This window comes from Sminthopsis crassicaudata, chromosome 2, assembly GCF_048593235.1.
Source record: "Sminthopsis crassicaudata isolate SCR6 chromosome 2, ASM4859323v1, whole genome shotgun sequence".
Classification (NCBI taxonomy): domain Eukaryota; kingdom Metazoa; phylum Chordata; class Mammalia; order Dasyuromorphia; family Dasyuridae; genus Sminthopsis; species Sminthopsis crassicaudata.
Window position 1 is genome coordinate 216,759,023 of NC_133618.1, and position 25,094 is coordinate 216,784,116.

At 38.4% G+C, this 25,094-nt stretch overlaps 1 protein-coding gene across 1 annotated transcript in view; it reads left to right on the forward strand.

Moving 5' to 3' along the window:
• Nucleotides 1-25,094, forward strand: part of PLCG2 (phospholipase C gamma 2) — a 152,701-nt gene that overhangs the window by 118,344 nt on the left and 9,263 nt on the right. The window contains exons 22-30 of the mRNA XM_074288225.1: nucleotides 1,654-1,763; nucleotides 3,716-3,812; nucleotides 5,488-5,554; nucleotides 6,636-6,793; nucleotides 11,144-11,246; nucleotides 13,418-13,627; nucleotides 15,903-16,048; nucleotides 18,753-18,867; nucleotides 23,829-23,996. Of these exons, the coding sequence (XP_074144326.1) occupies nucleotides 1,654-1,763; nucleotides 3,716-3,812; nucleotides 5,488-5,554; nucleotides 6,636-6,793; nucleotides 11,144-11,246; nucleotides 13,418-13,627; nucleotides 15,903-16,048; nucleotides 18,753-18,867; nucleotides 23,829-23,996 (1,174 nt within the window). The remainder of the gene's footprint in view (nucleotides 1-1,653; nucleotides 1,764-3,715; nucleotides 3,813-5,487; nucleotides 5,555-6,635; nucleotides 6,794-11,143; nucleotides 11,247-13,417; nucleotides 13,628-15,902; nucleotides 16,049-18,752; nucleotides 18,868-23,828; nucleotides 23,997-25,094) is intronic.

Sequence of the window (25,094 nt, forward strand, 5' to 3'; positions counted from 1 at the left end):
TTGTATTGGCTTAAGATTTTCATTAGATTCTTTTGTTTTCTGATCTTCTGTTCCCCAATGAGAATGTTAATTCTTGTTTCCATGTCCATTTTACCATCTGGGTTCATACCTTAATAGCTGTGGGCTACAGTCTTTTCCTTGGCCATTCTGCCTCTGGCACCATATCTCACATGACGAAGTTGACAGGAATTTTTATTGTTTTTTTTTTTTTTTCTCATTGGCACCTAGCACATGATCTGTGTTCATTAAGTGGCATTGTCAAAATTCTGAGATTGAAATTTTTTTAAAATGCAGTGATATTATGTGGAAGTATAAGAAATGAATTTTTAAAAACTGAGGTTAAATTGAGTGACATATTTAATACACTCTTGGAATTTCTTTTTTTTTTAAGATTATAATTGTTTATTCAGAGTATAGGACTAGGAGAAATGGGTAGGAGTGACAAAGGAGCAAGTTTAAGTTTAATGTTAGGAAAAACCTTTCTAAAAGCAGTGAAATGGGTTGCCTTGAGAGGAGTAACAGGTTCCCATGAAGGTCTTCAAACAAAGGTTGAATAACCACTTGCTGAATGTGTTTAAGAAGGGTATCTTTTTGGGGAGAGAGTTTGGACTAACTGGTCTCTAAGTCTCTTCTCATTTAGAAATTTTGTGATTCTGAATCATTTGTTAAGAAATGAAGACTTGTTTTTTTTAAGCAGAGTGGTTACCTCTCCTTTTCTTCTTCCCCAGTTTTGGAAATTCAGATTTAATTATGCTGAGTTGTTTCAAACCAGTATCAATTAGTAGCATATTTTGCAATTATATAGTACCTTTCATCTCAGAGCTTGCTAACATGGGCTTAGTTTTCACCAAGGTGCTGAGAGCATGTAGCAACAAACACTCTCAAATCTACTTCTGAATTATAAGGTTTATACTTGGCCCTCACTCCTGGAGAATGAGAACTGAAAAAAAATCTCTTAGAGGAAGTCTATGGGAGTTGGGGTCATAGTAATGAATTAATTTTTGAGTATCCTACTTGTCTTTTCTATGTCCTGGCCATCCCCCACACCAGCTAAGGGAGTTTGCAGTAGGAACTCACACTGTATCATGGGAGAATCTTGTTTTTCCTTGTCTTTCCCTCCCAGTCTCTGAGGAAGGGATGGATTGTAGAATGGTGTCCATGTCATATGGGCCCAGAAACTAACTTGGCTAACTAACTTGACTAAAATAATTTAAAAGGCATAGATTAAATGAAGGAACTGTGCTATTTTCAGAAAATAGAGCTTCCTTGAGAATTTCCCAAGTCCATTGCCTGCAGAGACATAGAGCTGATTTGACCATTTCTGTGCTGTCTTTCCCTTTATGGATGTTCTGGGAAAAGGGATGATGACAGCTGCTAAATCTGCTTCTGTGTGTGTTTGGATGAATGTTCTGAGTCCCAGCAGCTCCACATCTATGGAAGGAAGTACTTAAGCAGCATTGGCCCATGCTCGTGCCAATAGCTGTCACTCCCCAGCCTTGAAGCAAAGCCTTCTTAGTCTTAATGAGAAGGAAGCCAAATGGCTCGAGAAGCTGGACTTATCGATTGGGACCTAACCAGACTCTGCCCATTCCCCTCGTCTCGCCCTGCCTCTCCTCCCCCATCTCACTGATTTCTTTTTCTTTTCATTAAAAGCCTCAGAGAACCGTGAAAGCTTTATATGACTACAAAGCCAAGCGTGGGGATGAGCTCAGCTTCTGTCGGGGGGCCCTCATCCATAATGTCTCCAAGGAGCCTGGTGGCTGGTAAGGATGTGCCCCACAAGGCTCTCTTTGCTTCAGAGCTTTGCTAGGAGCAAAACCATGTCAAGGCCAGGGCTGGAGCCCTGTACTTTTCCTCTCAAGAGTGCCCCTGGGGAGTTAGCAAAGTAGGGTTTGTTCTGTTACATAGATTCTAGCTCAAGGGTGATTCACCAGCTCTGGCTGAACATTGCCTTTTGTCCTCTCAGATAGTGCAGATTAGTCCTGGTAGCTTTGTAGGCCAAAAGGTGCTGGAAATGTCCCTGTCGAGTGAGCCTCTTTGAAAATGGGGGAAAGGGAAAATATGAAAATCTTTTAGCCTATCTTTTAAACATTTTCACTTTGAGGATGACTAGGGGCCTCTCTATTATAGCTTTCCCCCCGTTCCTTAAAAATCATATTTTTATTGTTATATTTTGTTAATATATTAAATTAATATCTAAATATATCCTTTTCTTCTCTATACAAGCTGTTATTTGTAACCAGGATTTAAAAAGGGAGAAAAAATAAATTCACTATCATATCTGATATGATTATTATACATTATATAGATATACACATATATAAATAGACACATATATAATATGTATGGTTTTATGTATGAATGTAATGGAGGATTACTTCATGTAAGGAACGAAGTATTAGAAGAAGTATAAAAGTCTTACATGAACTGACACAGGAAAAAATGCAGAACCAGGAAAATAATATAGCTGATGACCACAACAAGAAAAACAAAACTGCATCTTGTGTAGTTAGAATGATCAAGGCTGTCTCACAGAATTGAGAAAATATATCCCCTTCCCCTCTTTGCAGAATGGGAGAACTAGTCATGGAATAGTGTTTGTATGAGTATACACACATGTATACAAGTGAATATTTGTATATGTATGTATATTTGTGTATAAATTGTATATAAATTTGTGTAAGCATATGTATACACATACACACACACCTATTTATTGTTTTATACCTAATTCCCCCATCTTGCAAAGAGGGGAAAGAGGTACATTTTCTCAGTTCTGTGAAGTCAGGCTTGATCATTCTAACCACACAGCATGTAATTTTGTTGTTCTTAATATCTACACTGTTGTATTCATTAGATTTATTGTTTTCTTCATTCTGCTTCTTTCTACATTAGTTCATGTAAGTCTTCTGTGTTTCTCCTAATACTTCAATTTATATGTGCAGTAACAATTCATGACATTCATACACTGTAGTGTATTAAATGAAGTTCTAAGGGTTCATTCATTAAATAGTGAGCTTCTTGTGAGAGGACAGAGAGCACAATATTGGGGTGGGTAGAGTATCGCAAGGACTTTGTTTATTACCATTGGGAAGGGTCCATTTTAACCAATAATTATCAAGTGCCTACTATGTGCAATGTTCTGTGTTACATACTGGGGATACAGATGGAAAAAACAAACAAACAAACAAACACATAGTACTTGCCCTCAGAGAAGCTAACAATCTAGTGAAATATATAGGACATATATCCTAATAGGTCTAATACCTGATTGAATGTGATGGGTTAAAGAAGAATTACAAAACCCTTCAGGAAAATCTGAAGAGTCCTAGAAAATTTTTAGAGAAAAGATGAAATCACCTGAAGCATCCCCACATTCCTGTTCTGCTAGTCTTGCCATCCATCTCAATTTATGTGTAACCAGCTCAGACCTTTGGCCTTCTGTTCTAAAGTATTTTAGGGGTTTCTGTGCATCCAGTTAAAGCAATAGGGCAGGAGGAGAGGGAGAGAAAAAAAGAGTGATCTTCAGTCCTTGCAGCTATATTTCCCTTTGGAAAGCATCCTCCCTAGTGAGCTCTGCCTGCCTTTGACCGGGTAACCAGCTGCAGCTTTTATCTCACCAGGGAACCAGCACAACAGCTGGGGAAGTAAATGGATGTGCAGGGATCATTAATACCCTTTTCACAAAGGCTTAATAGTCCTGTGCTTTATTTAGGTGGAAGGGTGATTATGGAGGAAGGATTCAGCAATATTTTCCATCTAATTATGTGGAAGACATATCAACAGTTGATTTTGAAGAGCTGGAAAAACAGGTGAGCCTACATAATGGTCATAAGAAAGTCATCTGTCTCCTTTTATGAACTGCACAAATAGAAGGGTTTAACTTGAGCTGCCATATTGTCTTGGCAGAGATTGAACATAATCAAAATAGAGTTCAAGGAATTCATTATTTCATTGGGTCACCAAACATTTATTAAGTGCTGAATATTATGCTAGACTTTAGAGATACAATGAAACAATCCTTTCCCCGAGGAGCTTTCATTCCACTATGGGGATATAGCATAAAGACAGATTGTGAAAGCAAAATATATGTGAAATAAATGCAAGGTAATTTGAGGAGTAAGGGGTTGCTAACTCGTGGCACTTAAGCTCTGCTCTGAAGGAAGATTGGTCAGAAATGGTGAAACAAAGTTTCTAGGCATGGAGGATACAAAGTCATGGAGGTAAGAGATGAAATGTTGTATTTGAGGAATTCCAAGTAGACATTTTGACTGGAATATAAGTGCATGAAAAGTAGGAATATGTAGTCCGTCTTCAAAGACAAGTTAGATCCGGAATGTGAAAGATTTTAAAGGTCAACAAAAGAGTTTGAATTTTAACCTAGCAGTAATAAGGAGCCAAAGAAACTTTTTGAGCACAGGAGTGATATAATTAGATCTGTGCATTAGGAATATCATTTTTGGAGCTGTATGGAGGATGGATTAGAGAGAGGAGAGATTTGAAGCAGAAAAAACATTTAAAAGGCTATTTCAGTGGTCCAAGAAGTGATAAGGGTCTGGATTATTCTGGAGTCATTCCACCAAACCAATTTTGTCTAATCATGTTGTCTTGGAGTATTTTGAGTGGACAGAGTAGTTTTCTTTAGATGAAAAATGACCTTGGTAGAAACATTAAGTACACCCTGAGATAATTAAAGTAGCAAGTGGAACTGAGAGGTGAAGGTCTGAGCATGGTCTAGCATCCTGTTGACTAGAAGATCCCCCTCACCAGAGCTTTTTTCAATACAATGTAAATGCTACAAAGAAAGGAGTTTGGAGGCAACACATCTGGCTTTATACCCTTATTCCATTACTTGCTACCCTACTTAGCCTCTCCAGGTTTCAGTTTTCCTATTCAGATAAAAAAGGAGTTGGATAGGAAATAACTTGTAAAATTCTTATTAAGTCTAAATCTATGATCGTATCAATAGTCATTTGTATTTATAATGATGATCCTTGTGCCCTGCAGGGCTGAAACAGTGTCTTGAACAATCAAAGGAAGGCTGTTAAGCTGCATATTTTTCATAGTATAGCCTCTTATGCTTTAATTCTTTGGAAATTGGGATCCCATAACTTATACATTAATCAAGATACCCCATTCCACGGTCACAAAGGATGACAGAAAAGCTGGAAAGAGCAGATTGGAAGAAATGGCCCCAAATTTCTTTTAGTGTTCATACGGCAAATTTTTGCAGACTGAAAAATGACCTATTGTGAATGTTTCAGGTCTTTGCTAGCAACAAGGTCACTACAAGCTCTGTGCCTCATTCCTTTTCCATCTCCCTATGGACATATTTATCCTGTAATGAGGATGAATTTTAAACAGGGCCATGGGCAATGTCTCAGTTCAGTGGTATGATTTTGAATCTGGCTGTGTTTTTAGCATTCTAGTTAAGAATAATGTGAATTATTCTCCAGGCTTCTTGAAACTGCTCTTGTTTTTCTACAGATTATTGAAGATAACCCTTTAGGATCTCTATGCAGAGGAATCTTGGATCTTAACACCTATAATGTTGGTAGGTGATCATCATAGTCCTGATCTCATTATTAATTCCCATACATCCTTAGGTTTGTTCTGGAGGGTAGCCTGACAGTTTTTGTGATTCCTAAATTCCATGGTTAATTCTGCCTTCCTAGGATTTTCTGGAAAGTGACCAAAGGAAGTTGGGGAACTGGTATGAAGGGACAGATATGATTTGTGGGTACAATAGCGTGTGGAAAGAGTGACCAGTGGATATAGAATGAGCACTGCATTAGGAGTCACCAGACCTAAATTTTAGCTTCTGTTACCTTCTCCTTAAAGACCTGTGATTCTTGGTCTGTTGCTCTTCCTACTGCTGCTGTTCCCTTAATAGATATTCTCTTAGGGGGGTTTCATTGTTTTTCAGATGGATAGTCATTCTTTCCCAAGGTTTGTGATAAACCAATTTACTTCAGCTTAGAAAGGAAAGTTTTTTTTTTTTTAAATTATTGTTAATACCTATGTTCACATTAAATGTAAAGTACTTTGTCTTGAACTGTTTTTTAGGGCTGTATTTTTCAATCCAAACTATACTATGAATTTCATAAATAAAATATATGCTTGCATATGTATGTATGTGCACAATATGTACACATGTACATGCAAATAATTTTACTACATATATCTTTTAGTACAGATCAGAAATTTGTCCTTAATAGCATTAAGACTGGAAAGAGAAAAGAAGGTTTCTGGAGAATGTTTTGATCTGAAGTCCAGGAGAGTCAGTCTTATAAATATTTAAGTTTTAAAAAGTACTGCCCTATGGTAGTAAAAGTTTGACAGACTGCTGTCTACTACAATGAGCTGGTGAATGAGCAACACATTCTAAGGGTGATGGGGGAAACACTACTTCTATTATGGGATTGTATCTTTCATTGACTCCTCCACTCATTTCAAATACAGGCATATTTTCATACATGTCCTTCTTTGGGTGGACGACAATCAGTGGTATCCATGTTCTTGAGCAACCATATCCAATAGGGAGTGTTATCCCTTGGAAAGGTGGCTTGGGCAGAGTTCAGATAGAATGGGTGCACCTGGCTTCTTGAAATACTGTTATTTTTGTTCTCTCTAAGTGAAAGTACCACATGGAAAAAACCAGAAACCATTTGTCTTCATCCTGGAACCCAAGAAACCCAATGATCCTCCTATAGAGTTTGCGACTGACAAAGTGGAAGAGCTCTTTGAGTGGTACCAGAGCATCAGAGAAATCACCTGGAAGAATGCAACAGTGGTATTGATCTTTGCCATTTGGGTTCTGTTTGTGGGGGTCTAGCGTGACAACTAAGGCTTGTGAGTAATGGAATTATGCCCTAAATACTTTTTATTCCTTCTAACATTCAGAGGGAAGCCTGCTAGCTTTGGCTCAGACCCATGTGAAGGGCAACTGCAGACACTGGTGAGCACTAGACTGTCTGGTGGACAGGTTTTTCCAGAGCCTCACTGCCTTCACAGAGGGCACGGATAGGGAGGTCTGTCCAATATAATCAGCTAGGTAGTCCATGATTCCATCTAGTTGGCTAATCTATTTATGTTAAGATGAGCAACCATCTTAATTTTTTGGCTTAATAGATTCCATGCATTTTGATAGAACATGATTATTAGATGGGCCCTACCTATTGAAGAAACCTTTAAGCTAGAAACCATGAATGTTGAATTGATTGATATATTGAGAGAAATTTGGAGAATATTAAAATTGTTATCTCATATTAAGGAGGGTGGAAGGGAGGGGAAAGTGGATTTTTAGCTGATTGGCATCTCTTCTCCCTGGAAAGGGACTTTTTAAAAAGTGACCATTTCAGAAATGTTTACCATTAAGTATATTTGGAATAGCAGAAGGATAAGTAATTTCTTAGGTATATTTAAGCAGGTCTTTGAGGGAACTTATGAAGGCCCTATTTCATCACTGAGGATTTTTTTCTTATCACTAAATTGCGTTTTATAAGTTTATTGATGCCCTAATCCTAGACAGAACTTTATCTTAGATGTTCTTGAGCCTTTCAAAGGATCACTTACTGTTCTCAAGTTTCAGTGGGAGAGTTTCTAGCAATAAAGCATTCATAGGATTATAGATTTAAAGTTGTAAAGAACCTTAGACTAGGCCATCTAGTCCAATCTCCTTACTTTACAGATGAGGACACTGAGACATGAAGAAGTTAAGTGACTTGTCCAACAAAAATCATGCAGACACTGAATAGCAGAGATGGGATTTAGTTCTTTGACTTCAGATCCATTGTCCTTTCTACTCCAACCATTTTCTTGTATACCATCCATCTTCTACCTCTGTGTTAAATGGAATATCACCTTAAACACCAACACGCTTTGTGCTTCCATTCTGGTTTGTCTATGGACAACCCAAGTGATCACCCTTTGAGAATCATGGCCATAAGTCACTCTAGCAAGAAATTTTCCTTATTCAGAACTTTCTGGTTGTGATACTTTGATAGTCACCTTAGAGATGCAAGCCTTTCTCACACGGATCTCTTTCTTCACAAGCTGAGGAACAATATCAGGTGTGATCAAACAGGACTGTGCATTGCAAATCTGCTCATCTTCATGGCTCATCAGATCATAAATATAGGTTTGGAATGGACCATAGATCACATCTGTTCAACCTTTTTATTTAACAGATGAGAAAGCTAACCCCTAGAGAAATTAAGTGAATTATCTAACATCACACAGTCACTGAGTGGGAGAACTGCCCTCATTTCAAATAGAGTTGAACCTAGTTTCTCTGTCTTGAAATTCAGAGGTGTGCACTTTCTCCTTTTGTCCTAGGATAGCTGTGATGTGTCTTAAGGGTCCTTGGAACTTTAAAGATCTTTTCAGTAATGTTCTCTAGTGATTATTTTCAGGGGCTTCCTCACTCTTTTTCTCTCTGTGTTTTAATAGTTATTAGTCAAATAGGCTGAGCTGTTCCTTTTCCAGATTCATAGACTCTAGGACAATCAAATCCATTTCTGCAGGAAATAAGTATGATACTAGAATATGGAAACTTCACAGGTAAAGGTAGTAGACACTTAAAAACATTTTCATTGTGCCCAAGGCCTTGCTCTGAAAATAGGGCCAAATGTAAGATGAAGAAAAGCTTAGACAATTTTAAAACATTTATTTGTACTCTCCTCTGGCTTTCTGCAGCTCTGTTGATAGGATAAAGGGTAATTTCTTTGGAAAGTTCTTTTTCCCCCTACTACTTAATAACCTGAAATCATCCTAACCACTTAAGCTAGGCATGTTCTCTCTTTGATCTAAACTGCCCCTTAATTGGATTTCACATTTATGTGAATGTTTTAAAAAAATAACCTCATACTTTTATGCTTGAAAGCAAAAAATAAGTCACCAGTGTTGACTATATATCCACTGAGACCAAAGCTGCTCAAGACTGAAAGTTATCAGGAGAAAGGGGAAGATGTTTGGGGAAAAAAGGCTAGCTTCTTGTCCTAGATCTGAGTAAACTAGATATAGTTAAAGAAATAGAGTTAGAAGTGACCTTACAATCATGACATCTAATTCTCTTATTTTCACCCACTAAGACTGAGGCTTCATGAGGGAAAGGGATTTTCTAATATCATATAATAACTGAGGTATAGAACCCAGATTTCTTTGTTTCTAGTCTAGGGACTCTTTCCACTATTCCCCAGGCTACCTTGCAACAGGGCTTCCTACAGTGTTTCCATTTCAATTTTATATCATTTCCCTGAAAGAACAGTTTCTAGCCTATTTTTTGTTTCTTTCTTTGTTTGAGACCAAGTCTCTCTGTCTCACTCAGGAAGATCCTACAGTACAGAATCACTACAGAAAGTCTACCTGTTTCCTTTCCAACCCAGTGGGGGGCTCCTGCTTGGGCAGCCTGGTGTCTCTTCTGCCCCACTTCCCCAGAGGCTCACATACTTGTGCCAGACTTAGTATGCATACCCAGTTGACTTTGATTCTATTGCTTCTCAGAACTCTGGAATTGAAGCAATCTACCAGTCTTTGCCTCAGTAGCAGGGCACCCTCAATCTTCTATAATTTTACTAATTTGAAGTGATTCCAATATATCTAAATATGTATTCAGAGAGACTTGAGAGAATTCACTGGTCTCCAAAGTGGGACAGAAGGCCAGGCAAGGAGAGTGTTGAAAGCCATGAGTTTCCTAAACTTGAATATATTAGATTAGAATAAAGGATTTATTAAGTACTTTCTCTGTGCCTGGCATTGTGATAAGTGTTGGAATAAAAACAAAAGAATGTGGGAGCTTACATTCTAATGGAGGATGAGAACATTTGGGGAGAGATGTCTAGTAAGTAAATCAGTCAACTAACATTCTATTAAGTGCTTAAGCAAAAGCAGTCCCTGCCCTCCAGGAGCTTACATCCTAAGTGGGGGAGGCTACCTGTTTATGTACACACAAAATATTTTCAGGATAAAAAGATCATCTGAGAGAGAAGACATTAGCAGTGGGCAGGGAGAACCAGGAAAGGTTTCTTAGAGAGGGTAGAATTTGAACTGAGTCTTAAAGGAAACTAGAGATATCAGGGAGGTGGATATGAGGAATGAGAAAATTCTAGGCCTGAGAGACAGCTGTCACAACTAGGAGGTGGAAGTGTCACTGTGAGGAAAAACAATCAGGTTAATAGTGCTAAATTTTAAAGTATGTAGAAGGGAGTAAAATGTAAGAATATTAGAAAGACAGGAAGGGCTATAAAAGCTAAGTGGAGGATTTTATATTTAATCCTAGGGTTAGAAATTATTGAACAGAGATTGTCATACCCAGACCTATGGTATAGACTAAAATCACTTTGGCAGATGAATGGAGCTCGGACTGGAATGGGGTATTGCAGTAGTCCAGATCTGAACCAATGAAAACCTATAGAGGTCTAGATTTGAGTAAAACATAGGCCAAAGGCTGTGGAAATCCTTAGTGATTCCAAGGACAGAGTCCAGTTTTGTTTTTGTTTTTGTTTTTGTTTTTGGTGGGGAAGGAGTGGTAATGACTCTAATAGGGATGTCTAGGTAGTAATAGATAAAACAAATTTCCTTCCTAGGACAACTGGGATGGGATGGGTTTTTACCACAAGGTTGGAGCCATGCTTAGACCATTTGCAGAAGCAATTGGAGTTTTTTCTTGGAGTAATAATTTCTTCCTATTAACAAGAATGAGGTAAAGCTTCATTAGTTTGTATATGAGTGAATTCTGAATGTAGTAATTAGCCACAGGTTGAGGTATAGGGGGCAGAGGTGAAGGGGGTGCTCATTTAAAAGACACTTTTACTCAGAAGTGAGTCATGTTCTCATGGAATTTTGTCCTCTCCATATACAACTTCATGATGAAAGAAGACTGTCCTAGGAATAAATCCCATTAGTCTGAGATGGTAGGTGTGGAACCTGAAAGAAATTAGCCAGGGCCTTAAAAAAGTTCATATAATTCCCTCCATTATGTGAGGAAAGAGATGGAAAACTTTTTTAAAAAGTAAAATTTTAAAATAAAAAAAATTGACTCCCTTGACACTATCACTGAGACATAACACTGTGAGAAGAAATGTCTGGTAAAATCTGTGATAATCACAAAAATTGGTTACTGGGATATATTTATTCCAAACAGGAGAACAACATGAAATATTGGGAGAAGAACCAATCGATTGCCATAGAACTATCTGACTTGGTTGTCTACTGTAAGCCAACAAGTAAAACCAAGGATAATTTAGGTAATTACTTCATTTTTACATCTTGGTTCACTTCTGGGTATTTTAAGTCTGGTGAAGAACAATATTATAACATTCTGAATTTCTGTATTCTTGATGGAAACAGTGCTCTAGGCAGAATGGCAGTTCCTCTCCAATATATAGCTTTTTCTTATATTGGGTCACATGGAATATAGTGATAAAGAACAGGGATTGTGCAATTCCAGCCTGTCTTGTCTAGTAGGCAGAAGTGTAAATTGGGAAGAGCTCTGGTCTTTTTTTTTTGAATGTTCAATAGTATTTTATTTTTCTAAATACATATAAAGATAGCTTTCAACATTCATTTTTGTAAGACTGTGTTCTGAATTTTTCTTCCTCCCTCCCTTATTTCCCCCCTTCCCAAGACAGCAAGCAATCTGATATAGATTAAATATGTGCAGTCCTTTTAATCATATTTCCTTATTTGTTATATTGTGCAATAAAAATCAGACCAAAAGGGAAAAAAAAAAGGAGAAAAAAATTCCCAAACAAATAAATAAACAATCCATATTCAGACACCATAGTTCTTTCTCTGGGTGCAATTGGCATTTTCCATTTCAAATCCATTGGAATTGTCTTGAAGAATCATCACATTGTTGAAAAGAGCCAATTTCATCACAGTTGATCATCACACAATCTTGTGGTTATTATTACAATATTCTCCTGGTTCTGCTCATTTCACTCAGCATCAGTACATGTAGGTCTTTCTAGGCTTTTCTGAAATCGGCTTGAATGAGTCTTAGTAAAGCTTTTTCTTAACTGTAAAAAGGGAATAATAATAATCCTTACATTATTCACTTCACAGGGTTACTAGAAAGATCAAATGAGATCATGTCTACAAATGCTTTGCAACTAAAAATACTGTATAAATAGTAGCCATTATTATCATTAACTTCCTTTCAGGGTCCAGCAAGATGAAACAGGTCTGATAGTGAGGAAGTGGGGAAGGGGTGGGTGAGAGCATGACTATTCTCTCTCAGAGCAGGTGGCTCCTGGCAGATGGTCAGTGAAACAAAATCAGAGGCAGTCTGTACACCAGAGTAGCCAGTTCATTTATTCATCAAACATCTGTTGGGTGCCTACTAGGAAAGCACTTTATTAAACCTCAAAGTGCTATATAAATGTGAGTGATTATTATCACCGTACATGAAGCTCAGGATTATGTCATTTGTTCATCGAGCCTGTTCTATTTGCACCCAAATTTTCTGTGATAAACTAAAATTCTATTCTAGAGGTGATTTTAAGAGAGTACAGAAATCATACTAAAAACTCCCTGTTTATATTGCGCTTCAAGATTACAAAGATTTTCCTCATGCATAATTTCTTTTGATCCTCAAAATAACCCTGTGGTATAGGTAGTACTAGTATTATTTATCCTTCTTTTTTATTGGTGAAGAAACGAAGGCACCCAGAAGTGAGAACATACAGCTAACAAGCAGTGGAGCTAAATTTGAACCTAGTGCTTTCTGCTGCCCCATACTATCTCTTATAAGTTATCAAGATTACTTCAAGGCTACCCTCATCCCAGGAGGGGATATAATTCAATGAAGCAAAGTGATCTTCCCACAAACAAGTAGGAGAAGCAACAATGGAAGTCATGAGAGTTTTCTGTAGCAAGTTTTTCCTTCTATATTTCACATGTAGAATTAAGTTGACTTAGTCCCTCTAATTGTGGGGACAGTCTCTTTGGGCAATGTCATATGGCCCAATAGTGTTCCCACAAGGTCCCTAGTGTAGCCAGTAATACACTGGGAGGAACTGGAATGGTTCACCAAGAACTTTTGTACTAGAATCTATGTAATAGCAAGGTATATCATAGTGAGCACTGCCCTTTCCCCTCTTCCTGCCTTCCCTGTTCCATATCTCTGAAAGTATTGTACCTTTGTGGCAAGCATTTGATTTTTCAAAATGCTCACCCAGGTTTGATGTCCTGAGAAGGCAGAGCAGTGATGTTGGGGTATGGTAATTAATGTCTGTAATTACAAAATGGGATGGCATTGGTATGCTCAAGGTAATAGTCTTGTCAGATTGCAAGACTTTACCTTCAGACCCTTTGTCCAGTTCTTGAACAGTGAGTTAGGACTAAGCTGTGATTGGGACTGTTAAGTCTTGAAGTTAAATTATAATTTCCTTTCCTTTTCTATATATCTGTACAGAAAATCCTGATTTCAGAGAAATTCGCTCTTTCGTGGAGACCAAAGCTGACAGCATTGTTAGGCAGAAGCCAATTGATCTTTTGAAGTACAATCAAAAGGGACTGACTCGGGTCTACCCCAAAGGTCAAAGGGTAGACTCATCAAATTATGATCCTTTTCGACTTTGGCTTTGTGGCTCCCAGATGGTTGCTCTGAATTTCCAGACTGCAGGTAAGAATCTCCAAGGATGGTGCTGTCTTTTAAATCTGAGTGTGGCTTTCTGAATATTCTGTGAAAGGTGTGTCGCTGATGAAGTCAGACAAAACAGGTGCAGCATTATGGTTAGGAAAGAAATAGTCACTGAGCTAGCTTTAATGATCAATGGGAGATAAGATTAAATGTTTGTTTATTAAATTATTTTTTGGCCAACCTCACATGTTGAGGTTAGCAACCAATTCCTTAGATGCTGTTTTTTCCTCCTTTTCAGCTTTTTTGAAATAATGGTAGAAGAGAAGCATTGGAGATGGAGAGAATTTAAGTGACTGAGAGAACAGAATGATGTGGGAAGGTATATAAAGACAATGATGCTAGGGGTATGGACATAGAATCCTAAGACTTTCAAATGGGAAAGGGTCTTCGAGGCCATCTAGTCTAATTCCCTTGTTTCATCCATTCACTCACTCAAACATTAATTGCCTCCTATGTACAGAGCCCGGTGCTAGGTAAGTTTAAATATAATCTAATTCTTTTTATGCATGAGGAATAGTTCCCTTGCCTCATGGCTTGAAAACTTACAGGGATGCTGATACCTCTTAAAGCTCCCCATTGCACTTCGGGATGTTCAAATTGTTACAAAGTATTTCCTTTTATCAAGCCTAAAGTTCTTTCTTTGCAATTCCCTCCTGTTACTCCAAATTCTTCCCTCTGGAGTTAAGGTAAATAGATGAAATGTCCCAAACATAAATATGACTGGTAGGTAAAGTTTCTCTAGTTCTCTTTCTATGGCATGAACTTGAGGTCCTTCACTATACTGATTGTTTTCTTCTACCTTATGCTCCCCATGTTATCACTATCTGCTCACCAATTACCTAGATATAGTTTGTCTAGGGCAAAATATACTTTATGGTACTATAGACATCCCCATCCTGCAGATTCTGCCTTTCTTAATGCAATCTAAGATCAGATTAATTTTTTTGCCTTCTATTTTGTACTTGACTCATGTTATACTTACAATCCAATTAAATTTTATCCTATTAAAATTGGCTCATTGTTTTGGCCTCCAGTGATCTTTTTGGTTTCTCATTCTCTTAATTACCAAATGCTAACTATTCCTCCCTGCTTTCAATCATTTCCAAATTCGATAAGGATGCCAGTTATACATCCAAGTCATTTGAAAGCATGTTAGATAGGATAGAGCCAAGGTCAAAATTCTTAGTCATTCCACTGGAAAATTTTCCTTAAGCTGATATAGACCCATTAATAAATATTCTCTCATCCCAGCCATTCAGCCAGTTCGGAATCTACCTAATTTATTATCATCTAGCTAATATCTCTCCCTTCTGTCCACAAGAATTTTATGAGAGACTTTAAGTGTTTTGCTAACACCTTGGTAAATTATATTTCCAGTATTCTCTTGTTTAACCAGTCTGGTAACCCTGTCACAAAAGGGAAATGTAGTAAATCTAGTATGGTCAGTTCTTCATGGAGGCATGCCCCAGATAATATATTTAGGCTAGGTTTAAAATACTGTTTAGTTGTTCATACCCATTAAATAACTCCCTTTATTCTGTTTAAGATAGTAGACTGAATAGCTGAGCTCTTGACAGAGGTAGCTCCTGAGTAGCTCCCCTACTGACCCTGTGGATAAAGTCATCCAAGCTCCTGTCCAGGTGCTGCCCTTGCTGAGGAGGCACAAAAGCATAGTTACGGGGTGGCCTCTCCATCCATTCATGTCCCTTTGGATTTCCCAGCTGCTTCCTTTTCTAAATGACCAAGTTTCATGACTTCAGGCTGAACAGTGCCAGTGATGCTCTAGGCTCACCTCACTGCCTGCATGTGAGCAGAAGTGAAGAGAAGCCCTTCTGGTTGATGTGAATATCACTGACACTTCACTCTAGAGCTGAGATTTCTTACTTAGGATCTATGAATAGATTTCTGAAACTGTGGATTTTTCTTCTAATATTTTGATAACTATTCTTTAATATAATTGGTTTCTTTTGTCATCTTAAATATTTTATTTTGTGTATTTGAAAAATTATCCTGAGAAGGCTTTTACCAGACTGACTACTGAAAGAATAAGAAGCCTTGTTGTAGAAGTAAGAGAGAACCTGGCTGTGTCCTAGGACCTCAGGCTCATGTCTTAAAGCAAAGTACTTCTGATCATTGAAACAGGGCCCTGCCTATCCCTCACCTTCACTGGGTAAGGGCCTGTTTGGACTCATTTGATTCCTTAACAGAATGCTCTTTTCTTGTGTTTTTATTTGTATCACCTTCATTTTCTTTCCAGATAAATATATGCAGCTGAATCATGCTTTATTTGCACTTAATGGTCGGACTGGCTACGTCCTACAGCCTGAAAGCATGAGGAATGAAAACTATGATCCAACACCTCCAGAGTCGCAAAGAAAGATCCTGATGACCCTGACAGTGAAGGTAAAACCAGCCCTTTCTTCTGGCCATTTAAGGCAATAGCAGGACAGAGCTCTGGGGTCAAGGATGTAAAGGACATTGGGACAGTGGGAAGGCTTGCCTTTGGTGAGGAAATCACCAATTATTGGCCTATAACTATTTGATTTCCTTCCTTATATCAACAATATGTGCTTCATGAAAAAGACAATCAGAACTTCTCTCAGTGACTCATACAGTAACTTTGGAGGGGACACATTCAGAAACCAACAGCCTGAACTATATATGTCTTGTTCTTATTAGAGAGAAAGTCAATTATGAATTGACTATGTGATTGGCAGTAGCTTGGAAAACTCAGCAGGTATGCCAGCTATGAAATCTGGCTTCTGAAGAAAGGCAGGCAAAAGCAAGGCATCAAAACAAAATTAACAAACAAAAATTAAAAAATCAAATCCCCATAGGTTAAAACAATCTAGTTCTAGTCTTTCTGGAGTTCCTGATTAGAGTTTGTCATTAAAAAACTATTATGGTTTACGATAATGTCAGGATTTTTCTTTTCACTTTATGGTGTGTGAGCATAGTGTTTTCATACTTTTTTTCTCTTCTAAGAACTGTGAGAGGAAAAAAATACCTGATTGAGTTTTTCAAAAGATTTGAGGAAGTCCAGAAGTCAAACTCAAGTGACAAAAGAGTTTAATTATGAAAGAAATATTATCTTTTGTTTTTCTAGCATCTACATTTCCCAGTCTTCATCTTCTCCTCATAGAACGTCATCCCTTTTAACAAAGAATAAAAGAGGTGGAAAAAAGTTCAACAAAATATCAACAAAAACATACAGCTTTCTGTTGTTTAAAATTGTTTCTTTTCAGCAGTGTCCAACTCTTCATGACCCCTTTTGAGGTTTTCTTGGCAAAGGTACTAGAGCAGTTTGCCATTTCTTTCTTTAGTTCGTTTTACAGATGAGGAAACTGAGGTAAATGGGGTTAACTGACTTGCTCAGAGTTACACAACCAATAAGTGTCTGAGACCAGATTTGAACTCAGGAAGAGGAGCCTTTTTGACTCAGGTCCAGCACTTTGTCTATTGTGATATATGGCTACTTCTGTACCACAACTTATGTGGCCATTATCCAGTTGATAGGCATCTGCTTTATTTACAATTCTTTGCTCTTACACAAAGTGCTGCTATTAATATTCTGGCATATATAAGACCTTTCTTTTTATATCTCACTTTCCTAGGATATAGATTTCTTAGAGAAGAAACTCTGAATCAAATGGTAAGGACATTTTAGTCACTTTTTTAAAAGAGGAGTCACTTTTTTTTTTTAAGGGAATAAACATTTATATAGTATTTGTCATGTATCAAGCACTGTGTACTAAGAGCTTAGAAAAAAAGAATACTATTTCATTTGATCTTCCCAACAACCCTTTTGCAGTTAAAGAAACTGAGGCAAACAGAGGTTAAATGACTTTTCAAGATTCATACAGCTAGTAGGCTGAATGTGAATTCAGGTCTTTCTAATGCCAGAGCCAGCATGCCATCCATTGGGCCACTAGTTGTTTCCAAGGCAAACAGGATTAAGTGACTTGCCCAGAGTCACACAGCTGGTAAACTTCTGAGGCTGGATTTGAACTCAGGCCCTACCTCACTCCAGTTCTGGAGCTCTATCCACTGAGCCACCAGCTGCCTTCTTGTTTCTCAGAATGGTTGAATCATTTCACAAGTTGCCCAATGGTTCAAAAGTGTGCTTCTCTTTAACAGTCTTTCCAACATAGTCCCATCCTAACAAAGACCTTCCTTAAAGACCAAATACAAGGGGCAGCTCTGAAGTCAGGAGGATCTGAGTTCAAATCTGGCTTCAGACATTTAACACTTCCTAGGTATGTGATCCTGGGGAAGTCACTTAACTCCAATTGACTCAGAAAAAAAAAAAAAAAAAAAAAAGACCAAATACAGAAGAAATGCTACTTTACTCCACTACTGCCCTTGAATTTGTGGCATTCCCACGTAACAGAATCCATGCAAACATGCTTATTTACCTTCCTCCAGCTGGAAGCTGGAAGGAGCAGTGGGACTCTGGAGCTTCTCCACTGCCTGTTACAGACCAATAGCTTTCCACATCCAAGACATGAATAGCCTATAAATTCATACTTGCCAGCCTCGTAACCCTGGACAAATACTTCTTTTGTCCTTTTCCTCCCTTCATAAATACAAATGACTAGTAACAACTTGGGCAGCTCAGTGGTGCAGTGGACAGAGTGCTTGGTGTAGAGACAGAAAGACCTGATTTAAAAAATACTCCTGCACAAGTCACTCAACCCTGTTCCCCTCAGTTTCCTCATCTGTGAAATGGAAGAAAATGGCAAACCATTTCAGTATCTTTGCCAATAAAACCCCAAAGGGGGTCACAGAGAACTGGATATGACTGAAAGAGTTGAACAATAAAAGTAAAACTTGCCAGCACCAGTAATTTTTTCTAGCCCTCCCTCCCCTAGAAAGAACCACAAGGAATAAGCCATTGAGATCAGGGCTGTCTAAGGTAATAAGGTGAATGCTCGCTGTCATGTTGAATCTGCTTTTCTCATGAGCCTCAACAGAGATGGGGTTTGTGGGATGAATGGATGCAGTGAAAAATCCACAGCACTTTAGAAACAGAGGAAGTCACATCATTGTCCCTATACTACATTAGGGGGAAGGGGCCTAGGAATGACTGATGTCCCTTGTGTCCTAGGTCCTGGGGGCTCGCCATCTACCCAAACTTGGTCGAAGCATTGCCTGTCCATTTGTAGAGGTGGAAATTTGTGGGACTGAGTATGATAATAACAAATTCAAGACTACTGTAGTAAGTAAGTATCCTTCGTTTCTTTATAAACCCTCCTGGTGTTGAGTTGTTTCAGTTGTGTCAGGCTCTTCCTGATGTTGGAATAGTTTGCTTTTTCCTTTATCAGCTCATTTTACAGATGAGCAAACTGAGGCAAACAGGGTTATGTGACTTGCCCAGGCTCACACAGCTGGGAAGTGTCTGAGGCCAGATTGAGTTCATGAAGATGATTCTTGCTGATTCCAAGTCCAGTGTTCTATCCACTGCACCATCTTGTTGCCCTTTTACATCATCCAAAAAGGATGCCAGTAATGGCAAAATATGTGGATGGCAGCTTTCTGAGTTTGCACATAGAAGGGAGAAGGGGAATTTCATTATAATTGTAAGATTCACATTACTTTTAGGCTTCAAACTCTGAACTTTTGTTAACCTTCAGTCTGCCATTTATAGGCACTTATATACTTGTTAACTTACTGATTGGCCAACAATGACTGTGCATTATAGCTGTGAACATTAAAAAAAAAACAACAAAACCAAAAAACCAAAAAACCAAAAAAACCCCACATAAACAAAAATCTCAGACAGAAATGAGCCATTTTCCTCAAACACCCTCTCTGGTATGATCAGGCCTGGTTGAGTGAAAGGCAAAAACAACCAATTTCTACTCTCAAGGAACTCAGTCACTGAATCCTTTAGTTGGCAGTCTCTTTCTGCTGGGGCTCTTGGAAGCACTTAAAAAGTATGTTTTTGATTGAGGCCTCATATGTATTTATTTAGCATGAGATAGATTCAAGCAGTTAATAATAATGGCACCCATTAATTAAGCACTTTAAGGTTCACAGAGTGCTTCACATACATTCAAAACAACTCTGGGGGATAGATGCTCCATTTATTTCCATTTTCAGACAAGGAGTCACACAGCTATGAAGCTGGCTTTGACCCCCTATCTTTCTGACCCCAAATCTGGAACTTTTATCACTGTTGGCAAGTTGTCCTGAGTGTGCACACAAGTGAATTGACACATGATATGTGAAGAAGTCTGGTAGGTCTTGGCTTCTGGCCCAAGGAAAAAACCATTTAGAAGGGATATTATATCGTGGGATTTTCCTAATTGTTAGACTGGCCACTTACCTCTGCTGAGTGGGGATAAATACTGTCTGTGAGGCCTGGAGTTGTGTCACGGGTTGGAGGAGATGGGCCTGGAGAGCCAGGACTGCAGCACGTGGGCTTTCAGTCCCTGGACCTCTCCCATGAGACATGCCTTCCTCCTGTGGTAAGCAGAAGCAGACTCCTTTGTATCCAGCATGTCCATCCATGTTTTTCATTTGAGGCAGTGCTCAGTCACCCAGGTTGGGTAAATGAATTCACCAGGAAACAGTGTTTCCGTAGGGTTTCCCTGATGAATGCAGCCTTTATCTTGGGCAGCTCAAGAGACAAACCTGTAAGCCTTTGAGGAACTTGACTTAATTAGGGCAAATCTCCTGGGCTTGACAGATTATCCCTGATCTTCAGCATTAGTGTAGGTGGATGGAGAATCACATCTCCTGGGCAGGTTTGGGACTCAGACTAGGGTCTGTATCCCCTGCGGATCCTTTTGAGGACATTGTCCTGGGGAAAATGAAAGGATCCGTTGAGCAGCGGGGACCCTGACAATGGGTATTAAAACCAACATTTCTTCTTGGCTTAGTTTATACCTTAATGGCTTTTAAGTATGCCTTCTCTAGTAGGGTGGTATGTAATTGGCTCTGGGCTCATGTGGTTTTCATTATTACTATTAGTAATAATCATAATAATGATGATAGCAGGTAGTATTTATATATCACTTTTTAATTTGCAAAATGCTTTATCTGTAAATTCATTTGACTCTCACAATATCCCTGTGAAGTGTTGTTGCTATAGTGTTCTGTTTCAGTCATGTCTAACTTCATGATCCCTTTATTCAGGAGGGAGGGATTTCTTAGCAAAGGTATTGGAGTAATTTGAAATTTCCTTCTCTAGCTCACTTTACAAATGAGGAAACTGAGGCAAGCAAGGTTAAAGCTAGTGTCTGGGGCTGGATTTGAACTCAGGGTTCAGCACTCTATCCACTTTGCCATCTTGCTGCCCAAAGTGGATACTATTATTATGTTCATTTTACAGATGAGGAAACTGAGATTAAATGATTTAGTCATCCAGCTAGTGGGTATCTGAGGCAGTTTTGAACTCAGGCCTTCTTTACTCCAAGGCCTTTGGTTCTATTACATAACACCTATTATAACTTTGCAACTAACTTTAATTGCCCCTCTCCTTCTGCTTGGGAGTGTGGGGGATGCAGTGAAGTGCAAGCCCAGCGTTGCATTCATGAACCTCACAGCCTAGTTGTAGAGGTCAGATACTAATGCAGGAAAAGTTACATAACAAGATTGAAATGGCAGCAGGAGGGAACGGTAGCAGAGATGTTAGAACACACTATATTATTAATTGCCACTACAGACCAATTATTATTGGAGTGAAAAGGAAGGAGAGATTTTAAGCCGAGCTGCTGATGGAAGGAAGATGGATGTCTCTTTTCTGACCTGCAGGACAGAAGATCAGGCTCATTATACCAACCATGCATGTGCAGAACTACAGCTTCCCGCAACCTTCTGAACTTGCTTTGTACCCATTTGAAATACGCATCAGATCAAAGGATTACAAAATTTTAGAGCTGGAAGAGACCTCAGATACCATCTAATTCAGCCTTCTCATTTAAAGGATAAGGAAGTGAAAAGCCTTTTTTGGTGGCTCATAGTTCTAGATCTGAGAGCTGAACTTCTGTTTTAACAATCCAGGCTCTTTCCTCCACTCTTCCTGTTGTTTTATTCTAATCTTGTGTGTCCTTTGAGGTCAAGCTCAAATCCTATATCCTTCCTAAAGGATCTGAATAAATAGGAGAAAAGGAGGCAAGCATTTTGAGTGGGTATAGTCACACCAGTAAGAGCATGGGTTGGAGTCCTAAGTAAACATAACTGAAATATGGAACCCAATTCTTTGGTCTTTAGGTTGGAAAAGATATTTGCATAAATTCATTGAAGAGATCCATCCCTGATAGAGAAAGAGAAGCAAATGGTGACAAGGGCCCCAAGCAAAGCTGAGCACAACTGTTCTGATCCCACATTTCTTCCTCAATCTGTTCCCCAATGCTGAGCACTATATTAGGGGCTGGGATAACAAGAAAAAGAAGAAACAGATTTCTTCCTCAAGGAACTTATATGTAGTTGGAGGAAGGGACAAAGGGGGTGAATAGAGGAGTAATATCCCCCACAGTCAGAGTGCTGGGCATGGTGGCCCAGGGAGCCATTATGTCCGGGTGCTGAGCTCCAGGAATGGTGGGGATAGAGACCCTGTGCCCTCTTGGGGATTCTTCCAGACCCATTTAGAAACCCCAAACTGCATCCCCAACAATTAGAATATGAACATCCTGACATTTTTTTGGTAAATCTAGCCTTTGGCATAGTTTAGGTACATAGTAATTGCTAAAATGCCTTTTCATTAATTAATCTATTCATTGCTTATTCATTCACACATTCTACCAACTTATCTTCATTGTCTCTTTCTTTTGTCCTTGTCTCTCAATATTTCCAGATTTACCCCCAGCTATTTCCATCATTTTTTGCCTCTTAATTTCTTTTTATTCCTGGCAGGTATAGTAGACAGAAACATTAAGGGACTTGTACAGTTATGTTCATCCATTTAGCTTGTGGGGTCAGAAGAGGGGAAGGAAGAAAGGGAAAGAACTACTTTATTCCAGGTCAGATACTACCTCCTTCTACATGTAAGGAAAGGAATAAACATTTATGAAATACCTACTATGTGTAGGCACTGTGCTAAGCAAATGTTGTCTCATTTGTCCTCACCTTGTGAGTGTAGATGCTCTTATTATTCCTATTTAACACTTGAGGAAATTGAGGCAAACTTTAAATATTTGTCTAGAGTCACACGGAGCTAGGTAACAAACAAGGTGATGTAGTAGACAGAACTCTGGACCTGGAATCAGGAAAACCTAAGTTTAAATCTGGACTCAGACACTTACTAGCTGTGTGATCCTGATCAAGTAACTTAACCACTATTTGCCTCAGTTTCCTTATCTGTAAAATGGAGCTAATAAAAGCTCCTACCTCCCAGTGTTGTTGGAAAAATCAAAAGAAATAACATTTATAAAGCACTTAGCACAGTACCTGGTATATAGTAAGTTGTTATTGTTATTATTATTATTGTTAAGTATCTGAGGGCAGATTTGAACTCCTTCCTGACTTCTTGTACAGTGGAGAGAGCTCCACTGGGCTACCTAGCTTTCTTGGGAGCTATCCATCTGTTCTTGAGCTTCTCTTGATTCTCTGGTCCTCTCCAAAGCCCTTGTAACTTAATTTAATTATTTGTGTATTTATCATATCCCTCTACCATATTAAAAGTTTCTTTGGGAAAGGACAACATCATGCTTTATCTTTGTATTCCATATGACAAGGTTAATGCTTTGTCTATAGTAGGAGCTCCTATTTAATTTATCACATATTTATTGGAAATCTGTTATATGCTGAGCACTACATTAGGGGCTGGGATACAAAGAAAAAGAAGAAACAGACTTCTTCCTCAAGGAACTTATATGTAATTGGAGGAAGGGACAAAGGGCATGAATAGAGGAATAATATCACCGTGTATATGTTGTATTGAATTGAAGAGGTAGGCAGTGAAAATTGCTTCCTTTCCTCACCTGGGAAAATCTTGTTCCCTTTGACCTACAGCAAGGAAAGGGGGAAAATCTAATTCTATATAGGACATGGAAACCTTGGAAGTATAGGGTCTTTGTGGAGTACTAAGGTTAATTATATTGTTTGAAGTCTATTGCACCTCCTGAGGGAATCAAGGTATTTTTCAAAGCACCTGAGCAGAAAACTTCTGTGGAATGAATGTCTTGGCATGATGGGTGTGGAAGTACAATTTCTCTTATGAGCTTTGGTTTTATTCCAGATGATAATGGCCTGAGTCCAGTCTGGGCGTCTACTCAGGAAAAAGTGACATTTGAAATTTATGACCCAAATCTTGCATTTCTACGTTTTGTTGTGTATGAGGAGGATATGTTCAGCGATCCCAACTTTCTGGCACATGCTACTTATCCCATTAAGGGAATCAAATCAGGTAAAAGTCAATTTGGTTAACAGCTCTCCTTAGACTTCTTATCTCACTTTGGGTATAGATCAGTGTGTCTTTCTGTTATTTTGAATTTCTGCCTCAGACTCAAAGTAGAATTATTTTGCTCACTGATCTTTTAACATCTCCTTTCTAATAAGGAACATTATTATAAGTCTTTGTATTAAGATATTCACCTTGCTTCCTCACTCTATTGCAATAGTATATACTTTGCAGAGAAATTCTATAACTGGATATTGCTGGTTTGGCACCATTCATTTAACAATCATTTTTATTTTTTTAAATTTGTGGAATAAAATATAACATAGTATAATAAACTTGGAACAATTTTTTAAAACATTATTAAAACATTAAGCAATCATTTAAAAGTCTCTGCTGTGCTCCCGGCACAGAAATCAAAAACAAGTTTAATAGTTCCTGTTCTCAAGGAGTTTACATTTATTGGGAAAGGGGAGCAACACATATACAGATGAGGAAATGCAAAATAGATTCAAAGAGGGAAAGTACTAGTAACTGAAAGGATAAAGATGGGCCTCAGGTGGGTTCTGCCTGACAAGAAGCTAGAAATTCTACAAGTCAAGAGGGAAGGAGGAAGTGTATTCTAGGTATAGGGGTGAAGGTAGGAAGGCAAGACAGCCTATGCACAGGTGTTGAGATGAAAAATGGATGTCATAGATCAACATAGAGTTCATAAGGGAGAGAGTAATGTGTGGTAAAATCTGGAAAAGTTGGCTAAAGAAAGGGGAAGGCTGTACATGCTAAACAATGCAGTTTGTACTCTATCCAAGAACCAACACTAAAATTTTTTTGATTAGGAGATTGACATGTTCAGACCAGCATGAATAAGTTTATTTTGATATAAAAAATTAAAAGCAGGTTTTATTTACTTTTCTTTCACCTTTCTGAGCTAATAGATAGTTTAATTCTATTTTGGTACATTTCCCTCCCCAATTGTGCTTATTAAACTCTGAAATCTTGTTGACATTGCCTCAGGCCCACTCCTACACCTGAGGCCTTTCATAATTCCCCCAGGTTTTATTGCTGCCACCTTCCCATTCTGTTCCTTTGTACTTAAATTTTACACAT